At 51.1% G+C, this 24,513-nt stretch overlaps 1 protein-coding gene across 1 annotated transcript in view; it reads right to left on the bottom strand.

The window, feature by feature from the left end:
- SLC8A2 (solute carrier family 8 member A2) overlaps positions 1-24,513 on the bottom strand; it is a 40,213-nt gene that overhangs the window by 13,528 nt on the left and 2,172 nt on the right. The window contains exons 2-8 of the mRNA XM_070450640.1: positions 21,408-22,101; positions 16,395-17,059; positions 9,487-9,909; positions 3,488-3,591; positions 3,325-3,342; positions 1,894-2,018; positions 1,489-1,588 (exon numbers count right to left, since the gene is read on the bottom strand). Coding sequence (XP_070306741.1) covers positions 1,489-1,588; positions 1,894-2,018; positions 3,325-3,342; positions 3,488-3,591; positions 9,487-9,909; positions 16,395-17,059; positions 21,408-22,085 — 2,113 coding nt within the window. The 5' untranslated portion in view covers positions 22,086-22,101. The remainder of the gene's footprint in view (positions 1-1,488; positions 1,589-1,893; positions 2,019-3,324; positions 3,343-3,487; positions 3,592-9,486; positions 9,910-16,394; positions 17,060-21,407; positions 22,102-24,513) is intronic.

Raw genomic sequence — 24,513 nt, 5'->3', positions numbered from 1 at the left:
TCCTGGCCAACTCCTATTCCTATCTGAAGACTCAGATCAGAAGTCTCCTCCTCCAGAAAGCCCTCCTTGACCTTCAAGTTGTGTCAGACACTGATCTGGGCTCCCCCAACCCAGGCCTGCACACTCTGGCTCATCATTCTCTTGTGCCAGGTCTGTCTTCCCCATTGGACAGTGAGCTCTGTGAGAACAGGGCCCAAGCTGTCATGAGCATTTCTTTGCCTCCAGCAATGTCGCTACATCAGACTGGGGCCAGAGAATCCCTTCCCCAGTGGTGCTAGTAAAAAACCTGCCTGCCGATGCAGGAGACCTAAGAGACATGGGTTCAATTCCTGAGTCAGGAAGATCCCCTGGAGAAGGAAATGGCAACCCACTCCAGTATTCTTGCCTGGAAAACCTCATGGACAGAGGAGCCTGGTGGGCTATAGTCCATGGGTTTGCAAAGAGTTGGACACAACTTAGCAACTGAACAGCAACAACAGAAACAAGTGTACTATTTAGGTACCCAAAGCTGATTGATTCTAATGCAAATAAATGTACAATACAATAAACTCATGGATGATATATACATCAAAAAGAAATAGATGTTGAAAGAAGAATGTGGCTTCAGAGGGGATGCCCCTTCCCTTCTATTAGGGTTACAATCTGGTGTCTCTGGGCCTGCTACCTGGTACTTTTCCATCCCTGATGCCTGGCTTCTTTTGATCCCACCAACCAGTTTCTTTCCAACCACAATTCGTTGTGTGTGTTAAGTTTCCAGTAGGGTTGGCCTCCACGAAAAAAAATCTGATGCTGTGCAAGGGACAGAAGTCCTGAGTTCCACCATGGCTCTTTCTGGATACCCTGTGGGACTTCAGCCAGTTCCTCCTAAGTCTCTGGGCCTCAGTTTCCCCAATCTCTATCACGAAGAGTCTCCAAGTCTGTGAATCCATGTCATCATACATCTGGCCACAGGGGGGCAGTGTGGGCCTTCTGAGGCCTAAGGGGTGAGAAACACTGGGGTGGGAGAGTTGGGTGCCCTGGTGACTGTCTCCATGGTAACAGAGGAGCCCAGGCCCAGTAGGGGAGGCCGCATCATTTAACCTGTTTCCACCCTCCAATTGCCTGAATGACAGGAGAAAGTCCAGGCTGGGACCCCTCCTTCCCACAGCTCTCCACCTCTGATCCTGTCTCCGCCAACTTTCTGCCTCTCTCTCTGGCCTTCTGCTTCCTCATTCCCTACATCTTTCATGCTGTCTCTGCATCTCTGTCCTTCCCCGGGATTCTGTGTGCTTTTCTATGTGTCTGTCTCTCCTATTTGTATTCGTTCCCTATCTTTTCCTTTGTTTCTCTGTATCTTGGTCTTTTTCTTAGCATTTCCCTGTGTCTCTCCTGTCTTCTCTCTGACCTTTTCTCCTTGTCCCTCTTCCCTTCTCCTTTTCATTTCTCTTTTTCTGTCTGTCTCTGTCTCTTCATCCCTCTCTTCTTCCTCTCTCCTCCCTCCCCACTTACCTGCGCTCACCGTAATTGCCTCTAAAAACTGCTCTCTCCACGAATGAGTCCCAATCACCAAAGCCAAGTTCGTTTTCTTGATGAGTTTATCCACCGTATTCTGGGGATGAGAGGGTGGGAAGAGACCATGGTCCATGACCACCTTAGGGGAGCTCCATGAGGGGTCCTGGGGATGGGGGCTCACACCCCATGCTCAGGGGTCCTCAACTTTCCATAGCTGGGTTCTACTAGCAAGAAGGGACAAGGGAGGTGTGTGCTGTCCATGGTGCTAACGGAGGGATGTGGAGGGTGCCCTCAGACCTTGGGTGCCCCTCCCTGTGACCCTCATAGTTGATCCCCTCTTGGACTCCCCTCAAGGAAATGATCCAGGCAAGACTCCAGAAAGGTGGGCCCCCAGAAAATCACCTTAAAATCGTATGACTCCTCAATGATGACTTCCAGTCGACAGTTTTCCCCGAGAACTGGCTTGCCCATTTCTGCTATCCTCCGAGCCTCTTCCTCCTCGGCTGTCAGTTTCCTGTCCCCGTCCCCTGCAGCATGAGGGATGGGAGTTAGACTCCAGGGCACCTGCGATACCTTCACTACCTCTTCCCATCCATAAAGAAAACACTGCTCTTCTCTGGGATGCCTCCTTGGTAAGGCTTTCTCAGCCTGTCCCAACCTCCCATCTGACCATCCCCTTCCCCAAACAGAGGCCCAGCTCCCACATGCTGGTCCATGAAGTTCGGTTGGTGGACTCTGAGGTTCATATAGTAGAGGGGCTGTGTGACCATGGGCAATGCCTTAGTCTCACTGTGCCTCAGTGTTCATATCTACAGAATGGGTACAATAACTACTGACCTCATAAGGTGGTTATGAGAGTTAAAGGAGTTAATTCATGTGAAGGGCTTAGAACAGTTTCTGGCACACAATAATAAAAAAACGTTACTTTATTATGATCACCGCCATCACCAATACCACCCTGTGGAAGAGGTTTTATATAATATATAAAATATATAATAGAAAATATACTATCTATTTAGATAAATAGATTTATATATATATTATTATATATATTATATATATATTATATATATATATATATATAATACTGGCCCTTTGCTCCAAGCCCAGCACCAACCCAGTCCTAGGTCTCAAAAGAAAGCCACCCACCAACCAAGAACACTCTCAAAACTATGCTTGAGTGAAAAATGACTTTTACTGTGTTAAGCTACTGGGATTTGTGGGCCTATTTCCTACAGCAGCTTGTATTACTTACCCTGACTAATACAATCTTCAGCCTATCCCTAATCTTAACCAACGTCAATTCTGATCTCAACTCCAAAACTACTCGGTCACTATCTCCAAGCCCCTGACCCTAGTCCAAACTCTCACCCCAAATCTCTGACCTAGGCCCCAGCTCTAGCCTCAAATCCTTCAAACTCACCTCAAATTCCAACCTTAGCTTTGACCTCAGTCTGGCCCCAGTTCTAATCAGATCCCACCACAAACACAGAAGCCAATCTCCATCTTAATTTTAGCTTTGACCAAGTCCTAATACTGATCTGAAACCCCAATCCTGACCCAGTTCTATTTGACCCCAAACCTGATTCCCACTGATGCCACCACAAACTCACATCAGATTCTGTGACTTGCTTTCTTCCCCATCTTAACTACAAACAAAACATGATCTTGGCCTTTAAGCCTGTCACCCCAATTTCACACTGGTCCCACCAAATTGATCACACCTGCAATCTGCCTCAAACCTGATCTGGAGGGGAGGTTGAGGCCTGACCCACCGCCAAGACCCTCCCTCCAGTGACCCCCCTCCCAAAGCCCAGAAGTAACTCCACTCACCTTGGTTGAGTAGCAGAGCTGGGGAGAGACAAAGACAGGGAGAAGGTGAGATCTTCTCTGGGAAGCTCAGATCCATGAACTTGAAGGGTCCACAACTGAACCTCCAAAGGTCCCCCCACCCTGGACCCCTTACCTCTCCCACAGCCCACCCATCACCCCTCACCTGAAATCCCTCGTTTAAGCCATTGTGGCTGGCCCAGCTCAATGAAGAAGTTATCCTTTTTCTCATATTCCTCGTCATCGACTATCTTCACCTGAAGAGTTTTCCTGATGGGAGAGGCAGAATCCCCAGCATAAGGCCCCCTCCCCATGACTCACCAATAACTCTCCCATTAGCCAATCGGCACTCGCTCCATCTCAGACTTTGTAATCTCATTTCATCCTCACAATCACCCTGGGGGAAAGATTCTTCTTATCCCCATTTGACAGAGACAAGCTCAGAAACATCTGAAGAAGCTGCTATTATTGTTCAGTTGCTCAGTCAGGTCAGACTCTGTGACCCACAGACTGCAGCACGCCCAGCTTCCCTGTCCTTCACTATCTCCCGGAGTTTGCTCAAACTCATGTCCATTGAGTCGATGATGCCATCCAACCATCTCACCCTCTGTCGCCCCCTTCTCCTGTCCTCAATCTTTCCAGCAACAGGGTCTTTTCCAATGAGTTGGATCTTTGCCGAGTTTGTATTAAATATCGACCTGAGGACCTCTCTCGTGGTCTAGTGGTTAAGATTCTGCACTTTCAATGCAGGGGGCACAGGTTCGATCCCTGGTTGGGAACTAAGATCCCACATGTGGTGCAGTGTGGCCAAAACAAAAAGAAGAAATTAAAAACACTCAAAATAAGTATCAACCTGAGGGATCCTGATAAAACCAAAGTTAGACTGGGTGCTTCCTCTGCTCAAATCATTCACACGAACTTCCCTGGTGGTCCAATGGTTAAGAGTCCACCTGCCAACGCAGGGAATGCAGGTTCGATCCCTGGCCTGGGAGGATTCCACAGGCCACGGGGAACTAAGCCTGTGTGCAACAACAAAGACCCAGCACCACCAAAAAACAAACAAACAACCACCCCCCAAAAAACAAACAAACAAACCAAGCAAAAACCATTCACATGGCTTCCATCTCATGGAGAATAAAAGCCAAAGTCCTGAGAATGGCTCACAAGGCCCCTTGCAATCTGGCCCTCATCCCCCTGCTGGCTTCCCATCCCTCTATGCTTACACACTCACCCCAGCAACATTGGCCTCCTCACTGTTCCTAGAACAAAATAACAAGCCTGCTTGTGCCTCAGGGTCTTTGCACTGGTTGTTCCTTCCACTAAGAACACTGTTCCCCTATACTCATTCCCTCAATTCCTCCAGTTCTCTGTTCAAACTTTATCTTCTTTCTCAATGAGACCCACTCCCTCCACCTCCATTAATAATGAAATTCATGCCTTCCCCTACCCCAGCGCCCTTGGTCTCCTTCCCATGCTCCACGTCTTTGTTGTTTCAAATCATCTAACACACCACCCAACAGGTTTATCTTGTTGGTTGTTTGCCATTTGTCTCTTCACTTTAAGATGTAAGTTCCTCCAAGGCAGCAATCTTTGTTCATTTGTTCTTTGCTGTATCCCCAATGCCCAGAACAGTGCTGGGCATATAGTGTGCCCTCCACAGACAGCTGTTAACTCAAATTCTTCAGCCTGCGAGACCCCCAACTTCCTGCCCCTTGTCCTCATTTGGAGGGGTAACTGAGTGCTAACTGATTTTCTCAGCATCCCAGCTGCCATGGTAACCAGGGAATAGGAGGGGAGAAACAGCCAGAAGTTATTCATCCCCTTCAGGTACACAACAGGCCCCCCTTGATTATGAAGACCCACAACCCCACAAAAACCCACAGCTCTGCCACTAGCAGCTATCTCAGCTGTAGAAACCACAAGGCCTGGCCCCAGAACCCAGAAACACAAACACCCAGCCCACACAGTCACCCAGCAGAGGAAGCACAGCCAATCACACCGCCCACACCCACACACCATCATACCCTGCAGCCATTCCCTATGCAGTGGCAAAGTCGCACGGAACCAGATGCCAATTAGCACAACACCCCCACCACAGCCTGGGCAACAATGCCAACCTGTAAGACCCCTGCTGTGATTCCATGTAGAGTTTCCTTCCTTATACCTCACTCTTTATGCCTCCTGGTGTCTCTGTTTATTCAGTCTCTCCCCGGCTCTCTGCCTTTCTCTCTGTGTTTCTCCTCTCCCCATCTCCATCTCTCAGTGTCGGAGAGACTGAGTGGAACAGAATGGAACAGCCAAACTCAACACAATCTAAGCAAAAGGGTCTCAACCATACAGACGTATCTCAACACATAAACGCCCAGGACACCCAAAGATGGACACAGAAGACAGTCACGAGGGGACAGACGCGCACTTCCACCTTCACCCATTCTCGGTTTCAAGACATTTAAAAGTTTCTGTCGGTTGAAAGAACGGCAGCCCCCACCCCCACCCCGTCCAACCTTAGGAGTGCGCTGGGAGCTGTCCATGGTGCTGAAACACCGCAGCCAGGAGGGGGCGTCTCCTGACATGCTCCTCACAGACTGACACACGTAGACAGCTGCCAACACGCTGACACGCTGACAAGGTGATACACACACGTACACACACTTCCGACACTCACTCACTTGCAGACATGCTGCGGTCCACTGATGCCCAGTGACAACGGGCACCGACTGGCACCCTGACAAGTGTGCCCTCACGGGACCCAAAAGGAGGAGAAACCCAACCGGCAGGGGGCAGCAAGAGGGACTGGAGCTAGCTGAGGGCAGGACTTCTTGAGGTCAAAGGAAGCAGCTCTAGGAGTATGGAATTAACCGATATACACCATTATATAGAAAATAGATAAGCAGCAAGGATTTACTGTATGGCACAGGGAACTATATTCAATATCTTGTAATAACCTATAATGGAAAAGAATCTGAAAAAGAATATATATATATATATATATATATATATATATATACACACACATATGGCTGAACCACTTAGCTGCACATCTGAAAAGATCACAATATTGTAAATCAATTATAGTTCAGTTAAAATTGATCATTTTTTAAAAAGGAAACAGCCTGACATTCTGTCATCCTCATGCCCTCCTTGTTTTCTGGAAACTCCACTTTCCCACCCCTCACAGGCTCTGATTTCACACCCAGTCTCTTTCTCATCCTATCTCCCATTCTCCCGTGCTGACCCGAACTCTTCTCTCTCTGTAGCATCAGCAGGACTTTTCCTTCCCCGAGTCCCCCTGGGTTCCTCTCAGAGAGAAGAATGTCTCTCTTTACCTCCCCGCACCTCTGTTCCTTTTAATCTTCCTCATCTCAGTCTCCAATCTCTATTTCCCTCTCTTTTATTGGGGGGGGGCGCTCACCAGGTGGCATGAGGGATCTTAGTTCCCCCACCAGGGATCGAACCTGTGGCCCCTGCATTGGGAGCGCAGAGTCATAGCCACCAGACCACCAGGGAAGTCCCTCTTTCCCCTTCTCTTGCTGGGCCCCTGTCGCTCAGATTCCATCTCGTGGCGTCTAAGTCTGTGCCTTTCTATCTCGCTCCTGCCCGCTCTCGTTTCTCTCTCTGACTCTCCACTACTCGGGCTCTGTCTCTCTTTCACCAGGTCTCGTCTGTCTCCCTGTCTTTCACCATCTGGTTGCCTCTCTGTCTCTCTCTTGCATCTCTCCCCGCTACCCCATCTCTGGGAGTCTCTGTTACCTCTCCGTGTTGATCCTGCCTGGGGTCAGCCCTCCAGCCTGGCTGTTTCTCGGAGCATCTCTAATTAGCGCCTGCCCATCAGAGAAAGGATGTGTTTCCCTAAACGCTAATTAGCCTCCTGCTCTCTGTCTTCTGAAACCACAGCTGGAAGCCTGGGTGGGGGTGGAGGGCAGAGGCGGAGGGCAGAGGGTGTCCCAGCCTGGGGAAGCCGTAGAGGGCTATGTGGGGGGAGGAGACGGCCTGTGGAAGCCCGCGGCCGCAGGCGGAAAGTTGATTGGAAGCCTTAGACTCCAAGGAGGACTGGGACAAGCAGAAAGACAATTCCCTCCACGCCCTCTGCCTCTTGGGTGTGAGAGATGGGGCCTGGAAGGGTGCGCTGGGCCCTCAACCCAAGTCAGAACAGAGAGAGACGGAAAGGTACGGGGAGTCTGTGACTGAAATATAACCCGAGTCAGAGAGCTGGATCCTGGGGACACAGATCTAGAGATGGACACAAACTCTCCCGAGAGACGCAGACGCCTCCGGGAGAGGCGGAGAGGCAGGGTGAACAGTGAGCAGCCGAGCTGGAGAGCCCCAGAGGCTGGGAGGGGGAGCGGGAGGGGGCGCCGTGGGGCCTCTGCTCGGCGCGGGGAGCGTGGGCGGCGGGAAGAGGGAGACAGACGGGCGTGCGGGGGCGGGAGGGAGCGGGCGGGAGCCGGGATGTGAGGCTGCCGGCACACTCACCGGGAGACTCGGGCATCTGCGCAAGGGGGTGGCCGGGTGTCTGGGCGTGAGAACAGTCCTGACTCTGTGTCCGTGACTTTGCGTGTCTGTATGTGCCCGGTGCGCCTGTTGGTTGTGTCTGTCGACATACGTACGTAGCCAGCTTCTCTCCGGAGACTCGGTCTCCCACATCCCAGCCCTCTTCCCGCGTCTGTTCCTAGGCCCCCGTATTCCTACTCCGACTTTCCCCAAAGCCTCGCCCACATTCCCCCTACCCAAGAACTCCACTCCTTCCACCTGCCCACCTCCTTTAGGGCACGCCCGATCTCCTTAGACCCCGCCCTCTTCCGCTGTCCTTAGCCTTTGCCTTGCGTCCTAGCCGTGAAATTAAAAGACGCTTGCTCCTTGGAAGAAAAGCTATGACAAAGCTAGACAGCATATTAAAAAACCAGAGACATTACTTTGGCCGACAAATGTCTGTATAGTCAAAGCTATGGTTTTTCCAATAGTCATGTACGGATGTGAGATTTGGAGCATAAAGAAGGCTGAGCGCTGAAGAACTGATGCTTTTCAACTGTGATGTTGGAGAAAACTCTTGAGAATCTCCTGGACTTCAAGGAGATCAAACCAGTCAATCCTAAAGGAAATCAGTCCTGAACATTCATTGGAAGGACTGATGCTGAAGCTGAAACTCCAATACTCTGGCCACCTGATGCGAAGAACCTGGAAAAGATCCTGATGCTGGGAAAGATTGAGGGCAGGAGGAGAAGAGGGTGACAGGGTGAGATGGTTGGATGGCATCACTGACTCAACGGACATGAGTTTGAGCAAACTCCAGGAGATGGTGAAGGACAGGGGAGCCCGGCAAGTTGCAGTCCATGGGGTCGCAGAGTCGGACATGGCTGAGCGACTGAACAACAACCACTCAGACCCCACCTAGGTCCTTGGGCCCTGCCCCCTCTCTGTTCCACAGCCTCTCCCTCCGTTTCCACAGACGCCTTCCCACATCGAAAGGGACCTCAGGGCACACTCCTCCATCCTACCAGCTAAGCTCGCCACATCCCTCTCCCCAGGCCCCACCCTGTTTCCTCTCCTCTCTTCTCACTTGGCCATTCTTCCCGGTGTCCCACTCTCTTCTCCCCAAACCAGCCCAGTTCGCGCAGGACCCGCCCACGTCTCACCCCAACATCTTGACCACACGCCTCGCTCCAGTCTCCTCCCTCCTCTCCTTCGTCCCGCCCCTTTTCTGGACCTTGTACCACCTCCCCAGGCCTCCCTGTTTCCAGGGCTCCATCAAAGCTCCACCCCTTTCCAAGACTGAGTGTGTTAGCCGCTCAGTCGTGTCTGACTCTGCGACCCCATGGACTCCAGCCCACCAGGGTCCTCTGTCCATGGGATTCTCCAGGCAGAATACTGGAGTGGGTTGCCATTCCCTTCTCCAGGGGATCTTCCCGACTCAGGGATTGAACCCTGGGCTCCCGCATTGCGGGCCGATTCTTTACCATCTGAGCCACCAGGAAAGCCCTTTCCAAAACTACGCCTCCCCGAGATGCTCCCACTCGGAGGCCTTGCCCCCGTTCGGGCAACGCCCACTCTCGACCGCGCCCACTTTCAGGCCCCGCCCCCGCTCGGACCGCGTCCCGCCCTGGCCCCGCCCCTCTCGCGGCCCCTAGTCTTCTCCCTGGCCCGGGGCCGGCGGGCTCGCGCGCTCACATGGTCTCGTCGTCGCCGAACTCGAGCTCGCCGCACGCGTCCTCGTAGTGCACGCCGCCGCCGCGCGCCGTGCCGTCCACCGTGCGGTAGGGGAGGCGCACGGTGCCGCGCGCGCCCGAGCTGCGCACGACGCGCACGTCCACGGTGCCCATGCACTCGCTCACGTGCAGCAGGCGGTCCTGGAAGGAGAAGATGCCCGCGTGGTCGTCGTCCAGGATGGTGACGGTGGCCAGCAGCGGCGACACCAGCCGCCCCTTGGGCCGCCCGCCGCCGTCGGGCTCGAACATGCCCTGCGCGTCGCCCACGCGCAGATTCAGCAGCCGCACGAAGAAGTGCTCATCCTCCTCGAAGATGTCGTCGTCGATGATACCGATGCGCAGCTCCTTCTGAGTCTCGCCCGGCTTGAACACCAGCGTGCCCTCGCTGTGGTGGAGGTGGGGGAGAGAGAGGGGTGAAGTCGCTCTCAGGGCTGTGGGCCGGGGTGGGGGTGGGGGGTCAGGGTGGGCTTCCTGGAGGAGGGGGCCGCACCACCGGAAGAACTTACAAGTATAATGGTGGACAGACGTGAAACAAACAATACCGAGGGTGAATGAAGGTGGGCTTTTCCCGAGCAGGAGATGCAGAGGGGAGTACAAGAACCATGGAGGGGTTCCCTCCCACCATGGAACTCATCAGGAGTAGTGGCTGGGAGAGACATTAAACAGGTGATGAAGGTGAGATCAAGGCAGGCTTCATGGGAGAAGATTTAGTGGGCAGGAGACTTCCTGGCAAAGGAAACAATACATGCAAAGTTTTAGGGTGGAGAGGGAGTTTGGAGTGTTTCACAGCCATGCTTCTTGAATCTGTGTCCACAGGAATTCCCTGGGACATCTTGTTAAAATGCAGATTGTGGTTTAGTAGCTCCTGGATATCAAGGCTCTGCATTTCTACTTAGCGCCCAAAGGACCCGAATGATTCTGCAACATGGACCATACTTGGAGTAACAGGGACATAGAGCCCACAATTGACATTGTCATATTTCCCATAAAAATCATTCTGTGCTCCTAGATATACCCAGGAGAAAATCCACAGTCTTTAACTTGGCATCATTCAGTCATTCAACACATGCTTTCAGTGTGGGAACATGGGAACAGCAGTGCTGGGAACACGGGGAACAGCCCCATGGCAGAGCCATAGCACAGAGGCACTTAGACATCTCGGGATTTAATTACAGTCCATTCACTTAAGATATAGGCATTGAGCATCTGCTGTGTGCCAGGCACTGTTCTTAGTGTTGGGGAAACAGCAGCAAAACCAGATCAGAGAAGAATTTTTGCCCTGGTAGAGCTTCTGTTCCAGGACAGGAGACGAGTTATAAAACATATAAAGTCAGGTAGTGGTGATGCTGTGTGGAGAAAATAAAGGAACAAGGGTAGAGAGTGCGGAGAAAGAGCTGTGTGAAAGTGGTCAGGGAAGGCTTGTCTGGGGGTGGGGGTGCCATCTGAGCAGAGACCTGAGGGATGGAGCCACGTGGAGGAGATTTGGGGAAGACTGTTCCTGTATCGGGAGCAGCCAGTGCAAATGTCCTGAGGCAGCAGTGGGCAGGAGTGTTGAGGAAGATCAGGGACGCCAATGTGGCCGCATCCAAGGGAGCAGGGAGGGAGAGGGTGGGAGATGGGGTGACCGAGGGAACAGGAGATGTCATGGGGCCTTGGTGAGCCACGGTGAAGACTTTGCCTTTTACTGCAGTTAGAGGAGAGCCACAGAGGCCTCTGAGGAGAGGAAGGACATCAGCTGGCTTAGGTTGAAGAGTGCCGGCTGTGTAAGTCTCTAAAGCACAAGCAAGAGGCTCTATAATGGGCTGGGGGAGGGGATGAGGCCAAGACGTTCATCAGGGGAAAACTTGGGCGGGACAGTGATGACTCTGGCGTGTTAATGAATGTCAAAAATCCGTCATTTACCCCTCCCTTCCTCTGCGGGAGAGATAGAGAGACCCCAGGGTTCTGGCAGGGGTAGAACTGTATGACAAGACCTGGATGGAGGGAATGAGAGCCTCCCGTGGCTGCAGCCCTCAGCTTAGAGGGCGCTGACCATGGTGGCTAAGGCCGGCCAACCTGCTCCAGGCTGCCTGTGCCTTCCGTGAGATCTCGGGCAGTTAGGACTCAGCAGCACTCGGAGCCTCGGTTTCCTCATCTGTAAAATGGAGTTAATAACCCTGTCTTGCTCGTGGTAGTGTTATAAGGATTGAGTTAATACAGGGGAACTGGACATTGTAATAGGACACATGGGCATAATGTGCCTTCTGGCATGATGCCCTGAGGACATTTGGACTCCTGCCAAAGTGCATCACCTGAATCGAATCATGAGGAAATATTAGACAAAGCCACATTGAAGATTGTTCTAGTAAGTGGCCTATCATTTTCTAAAGTATTGGAGTGGGACTTCCTTGGTGGTCCAGTAGTTAAGACTCAATGCTTCCAATGCTGGCGGCGTGGGTTCGGTCCCTGGTTGGGGAACTAAGATCCCACATGCCACATGGCGCAGCCAAAAGAAAAATGCAGACCAAAGTGTTGGCGTCACCGAAGTCACGGAAAGACCGAGGGAGTGATCCAGATTGAAGAAGGCGAAAGAGACATGACAACCAAATATGCCAGGTGGTTTCTGGATCAGATGGGAAGAGGGGGAGGGAGTGAAAACACAGCTATAAAGGGTGAGACAAGCATGCCCAGGGACATGCAAGCATGGACTGTAGATTGGGTCATAATATTGATTCAATCTTAAACGTCCTGAGTGTGATCAGTGTGTTGGGATAATGTGGAAGTATGTCATTATTCTTAGCAGATGCATGCTTCTGTTGATGGGTGAATGGTCATGCTGTCTGCACCTCACTCTAATAAAGTGCCACCATTATTATTATATTTTTTTCAAGAACAAATTTATGGTTAACAAAGGGGAGAGGTGGGGGAGGGTGGAGGGATAAATTAGGAGTTTGCGATCAATGTAGACACACTATTATATATAAAAGAGATAATCAACAAGGACCTACTGTATAGCCCAGGGAACTCAATATTCTGTAATCACTTACATGGGAAAAGAATCTGAAAGAGAATGGATATACGCAAATGTATAATTGAGTCACTTTGCTGCACAGCCACAACCAACACAACACTGTAAATCAACTATACTCATATCTAAACTAAAAATTTTAAAAGTAAAGTAGCACCTCAAAAAATCTATTATTATATATTGAAGAGCGTGAATGCCCACAGGACAAATAGGCACAATTGGCAAATATCTGTGTGGAGGTTATATGAAGGTTCACCAGACTATCTATTTGCAGCCCTTCTGTAGGTGTGAAAATTTTCAAAATAAAAAGCTGGGGAGAAAAAGAACATGGGGATTTTAGAAACCAGGTATCAGAATCATAGAAGGCTAGGTTCCCAGGACTCATATTCCAACACTGGATGCACAAAATCTGAGAAGATGAAAATCTTAGGACCATCAGATCAGAGATGGGCTGGGGTACAGATTAGAATACTAAAACCTGGTAATCCTGGAATCTTAAAACCTTCAACCCTTAGCGTGTTAGGATTATAGAGGCTTAAATCTCAGAATCTTGGAAGAGCTGTGCCATTTGGGGGTCACAGAGGTCATTACTAATTTGGAGAAACTAAAACCCCACAGGACCACCCTAGCTTAGTGATGCCTGCAGGCAAGTCAGAAAAAGGTATCCCTTCTTCAAGACACTCTCCATGAATCTGGAACTGTCATCATAGACACAGAAATCTACAATGTCCACTGTGTGAACAGCACTTCCTTAGACATGTTGCTCTTTTGCAGTGCACAACCTCAACAACTGTACATGACAGCCCTACTTGCCCAGACTGAGGCAGGAACTTACCCAAGGAACAGAGGGCAGGGCTAAGCTTGGGCTGGAACTTAAGTGCCCTCCCTCCCAGTCCTAAACCTAAGCTGCCTTGTTAAGTGATGCCAGGCCTGTGAATATCAACTGGGTTGGGAGAGCAGAGACATATGGGAAGTTGTCAACTCTTCGTAGCTCTGGCCTCACCACTGAGCAGCATTTACTCCTTCATTTCAAACATCTCCTCCCCGAGGTCATTTGCAGGTGAGAAAGCAGCCTCTGATCCCAGCAAGTGATACCTGTACTCACTTCCTTTTGCAAAGGCTTGGGGTTTTGATGAGGGCAGTGTGGACCAGAGGTGTGTGTAGGAGTGGAAGGATGAAGAGGCTGGCTGACAGCAGGCCCTCACATGGTGAATGCCTTTTCTTCAGTTGAAGGAGGCTGGAGATGTGGGATGAGGGGGAAGGATGGAGGGAGGAGGTCATGGGTGGCCATACGGGTCCCATGCTATGGGATGACAGAACAAAGATGTGTGAACAGTTTCAACTTAGTAAGTGGAACCTATGAGAAGCTCAGCCATCAACGCTCTCTCCTGCATCTTGCTGTATTTTTTCTTCACTCTTCTCACCACCCCCTGATATTTTAATACATTGAATGTACACTTTCTAATGGCCTGTCTTTCCCAAGAGACTGTCAGCTGCATTAGAGCAGGCAGGGATTTCTATGTCTTTCATTTACTGCTGGTCTCCATTGCCCAGATTCGTTTCTGGCACAGAAAAGACACATGGTACATGTTATTATTACAGGAAACCATGGAAGCTGGGCTGGATGAAGCACAAGCTGGAATCAAGATTGCCAGGAGAAATATCAATAACCTCAGATATGCAGATGACACCACCCTTATGGCAGAAAGCAAAGATCTAAAGAGCCTCTTGATGAAAGTGGAAGAGGAGAGTGAAAAAGTTGGCTTAAAACTCAACATTCAGAAAACTAAGATCATGGCATCTGGTCCCATCACTTTATGGCAAATAGATGGGGAAACAATGGAAACAGTGAGAAACTTTATTTTGGGGGGCTCCAAAATCACTGCAGATGGTGACTGCAGCCATGAAATTAAAAGACGCTTGCTCCTTGGAAGAAAAGCTATGACCAACCTAGACAGCATATTAAAAAGCAGAGACATTACTTTGCCAACAAAGGTCTATCTAGTCAGAGCTATTGTTTTTCTAGGAGTCATGTATGGATGTGAGAGTTGGACTATAAAGAAAGCTGAGCGCCAAAGAGTTGATGCTTTTGAACTGTGGTGTTGGAGAAGACTCTTGAGAATCTCCTAGATTGCAAGGAGATCCAACCAATCCACCCTAAAGGAAATCAGTCTTGAATATTCGTTGGAAGAACTGATGCTGAAGCTGAAACTCCAATAGTTTGGCCACCTGATGTGAAGAACTGACTCATTTGAAAAGACCCTGATGCTGGGAAAGATTGAAGGCAGGAGGAGAAGGGGACGACAGAGGGTGAAATGGTTGGATGGCATCACTGACTCAATGGACATGAGTTTGAGTAAACTATGGGGGTTGGTGATGAACAGGGAGGCCTGGCTACAGTCCATGGTGTCACAAAGAGTTGGACGTGATTGAGCGACTGAACTGAACTGAACTGAATGACAGACTTGCACATCAGTTAACAAAACACACTGTAAACCTATAATTCTTGAAAGAGTGTGGAACAGACAGATCTACTGCACAAGTACATAAACAATTTTGTGGTCCCACGAGGACACAGAAGTTGTCTACCTTATTTACTCTTCTTTGTTGAGCCCTTAAAAAAAATCTGGATGTCAGATGGATAAACAACAAGGTCCTACTGTATAGCATAGGGAACTATATCCAATGTCCTATGATAACTGTAATGGAAAAGTGTATGAAAAAGAATATATATATGGATAACTGAATCACTTCGCTATAAAGCAGAAGTGAACACAACATTGTAAATCAACATTTCAACAAAAAAATTTTAAAAAGCCTCTGGCACCTAGTAGGTGCACAGTAGGAATTGCTGGATAAGGTCACAGTTCTGCTCAGAGAGGGGTGAGGAGAGGGACTGGCAGTGAGAGACAGGAGTGTTCAGAAGGTGGGTGGCTTTACGGTGGAACCAAAGGCCCAGAGACAATGTGGACACCATCTCTCTCCTCTTTATCCCACTTCGTTTCCCCCATAGCACTTGCCTTCACCTGATGTTTTTGTATGTTTCATAGTTTGTAACCTTATTGCAACTTGAGGGTAGGGACCTTAGCCGTCTTGTTCACTGAGGTATACCCCTGGCACATGCAGTAGGTGATCAATAAACATTTCTAGGACTTCCCTGGTGGTGCAGTGGGTAAGAATGCGCCTGCTAAGGCTGAGGACACGAGTTTCGTCCCTGGCTCAGGAAGATGCCACATGCCCCGGAGCAACCAAGCCTGGGTGACACAACTACTGAGCCTTCGAGCTACAACTATTGAAGTCTGAGTGCCTAGAGCCCGTGCTCCACAAGAAGAGAAGCCACCGCAATGAGAAGCCCACGCACCGCAACCAAGAGTAGCTCCTGTGAGCCGCAACTAGAGAAAGTGCCTGCAAAAGCAACAAAGACCAAGAGCAACCCCCCCCCAAAAAAAAAAAAATTAAAAAAAAATCTTTTTTTTTTTTCACTTTAATAGTGGTGTGGTGGGTGGGTCACTGGTTCTACCAGGTGATGAAACACATCATGGAGCTATAATAAGGAACACAGAGCAGCCTCAAGCCCAAGAAGGCACAGGTGTATCATGGACCTGGGAGCAGCAGCCCGTGGTCAGCGGACGGCCACGCTGTCCATCTTGTCCAGCAGCCTGTGCCAAATATCTAGAATAGTACCTGGTACAAAGTAGACTTCCAGGAATGAATGAATGAATCCAGCAAGTCTGCCCATCGCAAAGTAAGGACGGGCGCCAGATGCAGACAGGAGACCAAGGGGCCTGGAGGCCACTGGACAGCGGAGCCTGTGACCCGCAGCCAGCCAGCCCTCCCTGACCACCCGGCCCCAGGGGACCCACCTGTACTCGTAGTCCGAGCCGGCCTTGGCGGAGCCGTCCTCCGTGCGGTAGTCCACGTAGAAGGTGCTGTTGCCCTCGCCGCCCTGGCAGGTGACCGACAGCAGCACGGAGCCGCAGTTCTCCAGGCAGTGGTACAGGCTGGGCTCGAAGAAGATGCGGCTGGCGCCGTCGTCCTCGTCCTCGCCGGGGCCGTCGGCCGCGGTGGCCCTGCGCGAGGCGTCCACCGCGTGCCGCCGCAGCACGTTGCCCGCGCCGGTCATCAGCCGCGTAGCCTGGATGCGGTAGAAGGCGCGGCTCTTCTGCTGGTGGAGCAGCGCGTAGTAGTTGGCGATGCCCACCAGCTGCTCCAGCTCCTTGTCCGGGTGCTTCTGCTTCAAGTCCTTGAGGATCTGGATGACCTCGCGGCGGCTGGCGTCCAGCTCGCGGGCCTCGGCGGGGCCCGGGCCCAGGCCGCCCACCTCGCCCGGCACCTCGGCGCCCACGAACGTGCCGTCCAGCTCGATGCTCTTGGGGGGGTCGCCCTCGGCGCCGATGATGATGCCACTGCGCGGGTCGGTGCGGTAGCGCTTGTACACGTACTTGTAGAAGAGCAGCCGCTTGTCGGCCATCCAGGCGAACACCACGCACACCGGGAAGAAGACGAGGGTCAGCAGCGCCTCCCACACCTGCGGGCGGCCGCGCGGGTCAGGACCGCCGCGCCGGCAGGGGGCGCGCTCGCGGCCCGCCCGCCGCCGCCCTCCCCAGCGCCGGGTCCCTGCCCTCCCCAGAGCTCCTTCTGAATCTCTCCCCGTCTGGCCCTCTTGCTGTCTCTGCCTCCTCTCTCTGTCTCGCTCCTGTCTCTCTTCATCTCTGCCTCTCCCCGTTTCTCTGTGTCTCTGTCTCTCCTTCCATCTGTGTCTCCCTCTCCCTGGCTCTCGTCTCTGCGTCTCCCTGCCTTCCCCCATCTTTCTGGCTAAGTTGGTCCTTATCTCCTTTTCTCCCTGCTTCCAGTCTGATTCTCTATGTCAGCTGGCTTGTTGTTTGTTTGTTTAAGCTGTAGAGGTATTTATTTGTTTATAACTAATATTTATTTATTTGGCTGCACCGGGTCTTAGTTGCAGCATGCGGGATCTAGTTCCCTGACCAGGGATCAAACCCAGGCCGCCTGCACTGCGGAGCTGGTCGTCTTAGCCACTGGACCGCCAGAGAAGTCCTTATGTCTGTCTTTCCTCCTCTGTTTCTTCCCTTCTGGTGTCTCTGGTGTCCCCCTGTCTCCTTGTCTCCATTGTCTTTTATATCTTTTTGAGATGTCTACCTCTCTCTCCTATGAGATTCTTCTCAGTGTCCCCTGCCTTCTCTATGTCTTTATGTTTCTCCTTCCCTCACCATTTTTGTCTCTCCCTTGGTTGCATCCGTCCGTCCATCCACCATTTGTCACGCTAAGAACCACAGCCAGCTGCTCAAGTGCAAAAACCACAGACATCCGCAGCCACCACCAAGTCAGGGACACGCCCCACCTTGTGGCCCCAGCCCCTCTCCGGGGGCAGTTCTGGTCTCTCTCTCTCTCTTTTTTCTCCCACCTCATTTTCCCTCTGCCCCTCCTCACCCGAGATGCCTCCACTTCTCCAAACTCCACCCATCACCCAGGGTCTGCTCTCTGCTTAGGTCCTCAAACTTCCTTATTCCTTTCCCCCAACTACCCCCCCACCCCCAACCAGTGAATACAGCCTTTGCCAGATTCTCCTTCCTTAGAATTTGTTTGGCCTTTAGGGATTGGACTCTGACTCTAAAAGAGGCACAATTTTGGCTCACCGTCTGACAGCCTCATAAAGCAAGTTTCCATGTTTACATGCTATCTCCCCAGAGAGACAGGGCAAAGCTGAGTTTTGATCCCAGTTCTAGAAGAGGGATGCCTGGCCCAGCCTCTTGTGTGTAAAACGAGGACATCCCAAGACTGAATGAGCTCATGCACCCCTAGCACTCAGCTTGTCGGTTACTGACACATGGAAAGTACACAAAATGTGAAATTGACGTGATTGTTATTACTAGTGGGCTTCCCAGGTGGCTCAGTGGTAAAGAGTCCGCCTCCAATGCAGGAGACCGGGGTTCAATCCCTAGCTCAGGAAGATCCCCTGGAGGAGGCCATGGCAACCCACCCCAGTATTCTTGCCTGGAGAATCCCATGGACAGAGGAGCCTGGCCGGCTACAATGCATAGGGTCTCAGACACGACTGAGCTCACATGCATTATTACTACTGTTATAATACTGTCACTATATTACTGTTATCTTGAGCTCTTTACACTCTGGGGCTCAATCTGCCCATGGTCTGGCAGAAGGCACATATAGGAAATATCCACTAATACCTGAGAGTTCTCCTTGAAATATCCATGTAAAGATGCATATGTTACCTCTCTCATTAAAGATAAGGAAGAAAAGATTAAAGAGCATTTACAAATCAGACGGCCCCAGAGGTATCTTTAAAATGAGCCTGGTAGGGAAAATATCTCTAAGCTCTCATTGCTTACAGCCCCTTGTCGCTATGTTTACTGCTGGTTCAGAGAAAAAGCAGGACTTGGGAATAGTACAACTACACAAAGCCACCGGCAGGTTTGTGAAAAGAAACTGAATTTTCCACGCAAGCTGTAAAATGAACTCTTGCCTTGAGCTCATTGAACTGGCCAGTGTCTATGCTGTGGGCGATTCTCTCTTAATCAGAAGCGAGATCTCCAACACCTGAGATCTGCTTTCTTCCCTGCAGGTAAACAAAAGGTGATTCTAATAGATTCACATCTGCCTTCGAGGGCACCCACTTGTGGTCCAGGGGCTAAGACTGCACTCCCGATGCAGGGGGCCCTCGGTTCAATTCTAGTTCAGAGAACTAGAGCCCATATGCCACAAGTAAGAGTTCAAATGCTGCGACTAAAGAGTGCTGTAGTCAAATTAATTAATTTAAAAAAGAGGACCTTGCTAAAATCAGAAACGAAAAAAGAGGACCTCACTTAAAGAAGAAGGGCTTCCCTGGTGGCTCTGTGCTAAAGAATCTGCCTGCCAGTGTAGGAGACATGGGTTCGATCCCTGGTCCGGGAAGATCCCACATGCCTCAGAGCAACTAAGCCCATGTACCACAACTATTGAATCTGTGCTCTAGAGCCTGTGCTCTGCAACAAGAGAAGCCACTGCATTGAGGAGTCCACCCACTGCAGCTAGAGTAGCCCCCATTTCTGTGCAATTAAAGAAAAGCCCCCACAGCAACAAAGACCCAGTGCAGCCAACACATAAAACTATTTAAAAGAAGAACAATGGTCTAGTCTAACTCCTTCTATAGTTCAGATGTGTAAACTGAGGCCCAGAGGGTATGGACCTTTGCCTGAGGTCACACAGCAATTCCCGAGAAAACTCTGAGCCAGACCCATCTCCTCCCTGCCCCCGTTCACAGCATCTAGGAGGGACTGGCATCATCTTGATCTCATGCCCATTCTTTCGGTTATTTCGTGAAAGCATTCCAGAAGTCTGGTCTTCATGTTACTCCAGAAGGGATCCTCCAGAACCACTTCTGCACCCAGACCTGTGGCATTTCACTGTCTTCCCTGTGTTGGAGCCAACTCCTTCTCAGGAGAAACCTCCCCCCTCCTGATCCTACCTCCTCCCCACAATGTCTAAAACCCATTTCACAGTTTTGGTGTAAATTCTTGTCACGGACCACTTGGATAACCCAAGTCAGGATAGTGTCCTTTTTAAAATAGTGCCTGAGAACCGTGTGAAGCCTCATCTGTACTTTCCACCTTGGCAGCCAGGAAACTCAGCATCACAGTCAGGAGTCAGTCACAGTAACTGTCTCCCTTCCTCCCTCATCCTTGTCTTCTGGTGCTCCACCTCCCTCTTTTCCTCACTGTGCTTTCCCATTCCTTCCTTCTGCCTAGATAACATCTGCAAAGGATTTTTATACCTCTAACTTTAGATCTTTCCTGGAAAGAAACTATAGCTGGCAGAACTTGACAGATATGTCTGAGTAGATTATACACTTGTATAAAGGAATCCTGGGTAGCCTCAAATAAATTATGCATGTGTGTGAGCGAATTAAGCCAGGCCCATGAATAAATTATGCAAATGTAGACAGCAATCGTGGGGTTGTGGGAAATAAATTAGGCGAACGTTTTAAAGGAGACTAAGCAATAGGCCCGTTAAGACACTGGATAAATGAGAGGCAAGTGATTATGTGAACGCGGGTGTAAATTATGCAGCTGTGGATTGAAATTTTTTCTCACTATTGGAATAAATTATGCAAAGTTGTCTTTGCAGTGGGCTGGGTTTATGCCTAGGTTGGACTGGATATGGGTATGAATTACAGTGAAGTGGTATAAATTATCTCAACGTCAGAAATCAATTATTAATAATGAATGAACTATGCAAACCACAACTGCATATCTGGCAAATACAAAGCTAGATTATGCAGATGCAAAGTCCATGGGTAAACTATGCAAACTGCACCAAGTTACTCAAATCAATTAGCACTGTCAGAAAACACGGGGCTGGATTCTGCAACTGTAAAATGAATTATGCAAATGGGGGATGTCTAATTGCAAAAGTGGAAATAAATTATGCAAAAGGCAGGGAGTATAGGAAAACACGTGACCATACCTGGCAAATACCTGACTAGACTGTCGTATGCCTTACACAGATCACTAGGACTCTGTTAGCATACATGGCACTCTTATGAGAGTTCAAAGATGTCATTTCCAGATGGGCATATTACAAAATGGCATCCAGTTCTGCATGGATGAGCTCTTTCCAGAGTTTGCAATGCCATCCAGACCTGGCTTGGGGAGTACCCCCAGACTCTAGCCCCAATTTGCCCTCTCTGGCCCAATGCCTTTGTGCAGTGTACGACCTGGACAACCATACCTGGTGGCCCTCTCAGATGTCAGCATGCATTTCTGCAATTACAGGCATTGACTCTGCAAACCCAGGAGGCCACCCCTCTGGATTGTGCAGACACACATGCACTCAGGAAATGTCCGTGGGTCCTTGCTCACCTGGACCACACCTGGGGAAAAGACAGCCAGGATGAGATAAAGCCAGACATAGGCGAAGATGCTCCAAGAGGCGGTGACAAAGAAGACCCTCAGGTGCTTGATCTTGCGGCTCTCGCCAGCTGGGATGACATAGATGCACACGGCAATGACCACAAACATGTTGAAGGCAGCGCTGCCCACGATGGTGCCCGGGCCCAGCTCGCCCGCTTGGAAGTTGTGGCCGCAGACCTCAATGACGGACAGCAGGATCTCTGGGGCCGAGGAGCCGAGGGCCATGAGGGTGAGGTTGGACACTGTCTCGTTCCAGATGCGGACGGTGCCCACGCTGGTCTCGCCGTTGGCCTTGGTGATGGTGATCTCCTTCTCCTTGGACGTGATGACCTCGATGGAGGCCATGAAGCGATCGGCGATGATGGACACGCCCAGGAACATGTAGACCATGGCCACAAAGTAGACCACAGCCCGGGCTGCTTTGTCCCCCAGCGACGGGTCATCGGGCTCCCAGACGGGCAGCAGGACCCCTGGCTGGCAGCGGTTGGAGCCCTGGCAGCCCCCTGCACTGCCGGCATCGCTGTCATTGGCTGGAGGCGGTGGCAAGGAGGGGGTCGGGGTGGCCGCCCCTGAGCATGGCGGAGTCCCCAGCAGGAGTGCAAACCCCACCAAGGCCAGGGGAGCCATGGAGGGGGACAGGGTCCTGTGGGGGAGGAGGAGGAAGTCTGGGTGAGGGGAGCAAACCCCTCCTCCCTCTTGCTCAGGGGTCAGGGCTTGTTGCAGGCGGAGAATGGGGGAGAAGCTGGGAACTAACAGAGGGACGAGAGAGACCAGGAGAGACAAAGAGAGACAGAGATTCAGAGACAGGGACACAAACAGACACTCTCTCTGTGCTAGGCAGAGATCAAGAAAGACACAGAAAGATAAAGACATCATGTGCTGCTGATAGACATGTAGCCTCTATGAGAAACTACAGTTGACAGCCTAGTATCCTAGGACTCAGCAATTCCACTCCCAGGAATGTACCCAGGGAAATAAGTCAAGTGTTCCATGAAAGACCCATACACAAGTGTTCATAGCAGCTTCATTGATAATAAAGCTTGAAACAAGCTGGATGCCTATTGGCAAGAACATGGAGAAGTACAGGGCAGAAGAGTCACACAGTGGAATATTATACAGCACTGAAAAGGGAGTGGGCAACTGATACACCCAACATTGCAGATGAAGCTCACAGGCATATCATGGAAGAGTGAAGCCAGGCCCAGAAGGATGCAGAGTGAATAAGTCTGTGGGTGAGGCAAGGTGCTGGGGGGTGCCCTCAATTCATTCAGTGAGTCCTGTGTTTTCCAATTTGGTGCTCGGAGAGCTCCTGCTTGGGATTTGGGCTGTAGAGGTGCTTCTTTGTTCTTCCGTCTCAGGTAGGGGTGGGGAGGGGCTGCTGGCGGGTCTCTCACTCACATTCTGCCCCGAAATGCTAGCACATGTCTCTCTCCAGTGTACCTGGCCCTCTGGGAGGTGGAAGATTCCTTAGAAGCTGTGACATTGTGGCCCCCAGGTTGGGTTTTTTACCCCATTTGTGGGTGTGGGGTCAATGCTTATCTTCCTGCCCCTGGTCCTGGGCTTGAGTGGCTATGTCTGTGTGTCTAGGTGTCCTTTAAAAATGCAAATCACTTCACATCCTTCTATCTGATCAGAACTGCCCTCCCCCCCATGGCTCCGGTCTCACTCCAAACACCAAAGTCCCTTCCCTGGTTCATAAGGTCTTGCACAATCTGATCTCCTCGTTCTCTTTCTGGCCTCATTTCTCTCCCTCTCCCCCTCCCTCACTTGGCCTCAGCCACGCTGCCTCTTCCCTGTTCTTCGGACAAGTTCTTGACTCAGGGTCTTTGCACCTGTTGCTCCTCCTTCCTGGGACACACTTCCCAGCATATCCTCTCCCTCTCCCCCTTCAGCTCTCCACTAAGATGTCACCTTCCCTGACCACTCTGTTCAAAATGACACCCTCCCACTTTGGGGAGTCCCCAGCCATCTCACAGGTGAGCTGACCAAGACTCAGAGAGGCTTAGTAACTTGTCCAGTGACGCCCAGCGGTCATTCTGTGGCTCCCAGTTTCTCTCTCCAAGAGTGGTCCTGACTTCCAACTCCCCCGCCCCGCCCTTGTGTTGCCACGGTAACCCAGTAGCCTATAAAACAGGACTCAGAAAGGAAGGGAGGGATCCTCAGGGCTGCCTGCTCCCTGACCCTTCTCCTGGCCACCAGCCTTGGGTCTCCCATAACGTCCATTTCTGTCTGAAAAAGTTCTTCTCAGAGTCTAGCTCACAGCCTGCCCCCAATGTACACTGGTGTCCTCACGACTGAGAGCCGGGGGAGGGAGGCAGAATGTTGGCAGAACTTCCCTGAGAAGGAGTGAGTGTGTGTGTGTGTGTGTGTGTGTGTGTGTGTGTGTGCGCGCGAGTGCATGTAGGCGGGGTAGAGGGGTGATTCTTAAAGGGCCACCGCACAATTACCCCCTCGGCAAGGCCCCTAATGATACGTCTAATTAGCAGCCCCTAATTAGCAACAACTTAGGCATAATTACAAACCCACCAGGATCCAAAGCAAAGACTCATGCTCTCTTCTCCCTCCCTCCTCATCACCTCCTAGCTTTCAGGAGAACCCAGGGCCACTTGGGAGTCAAGAATTCATCCATAGCCTCTCACCTCTTCACTCAGGGAAGGGCCACGGCCTGGGAAGTTCTGCCTCGCATCCAACCACCAGTCCCTCCTGCCTTGATCCTCAGGGGAAAACCAGGGTCAGCCAATGGGTGTTCTGACACCCACCCTCCTTGCCCCGAAGCTGGGCAAAGCAGCCTGGTTCCATGGCTTTTTTCCTGCAACACCTGGTTTCCTCTCCCTGCAGCCTTAGGAGAGGCGCGGTCAGGGAGAGAAAGTACTGGATAAATGTTTGTGTGATGAACCACCAAGAGGTCCGAGCCCTGTCACCGAGGACAGCTGGGCTGCTTCTGCGTCAGACTCCTGCCTCTGCCTCTTTCGTTCCCTCAGCTGCCCTGAAACCTAAGCTGGGTATCCAGGGGCAAAAGGATCAGGTGGAGGCCAGGGTGGGACTCCGGAGGGCA

This window comes from Odocoileus virginianus, chromosome 20, assembly GCF_023699985.2.
Source record: "Odocoileus virginianus isolate 20LAN1187 ecotype Illinois chromosome 20, Ovbor_1.2, whole genome shotgun sequence".
Taxonomy (NCBI): Eukaryota; Metazoa; Chordata; class Mammalia; order Artiodactyla; family Cervidae; genus Odocoileus; species Odocoileus virginianus.
Note: the sequence above shows the minus strand (reverse complement) of the source record. Positions and strands in the feature narration are given on the sequence as shown.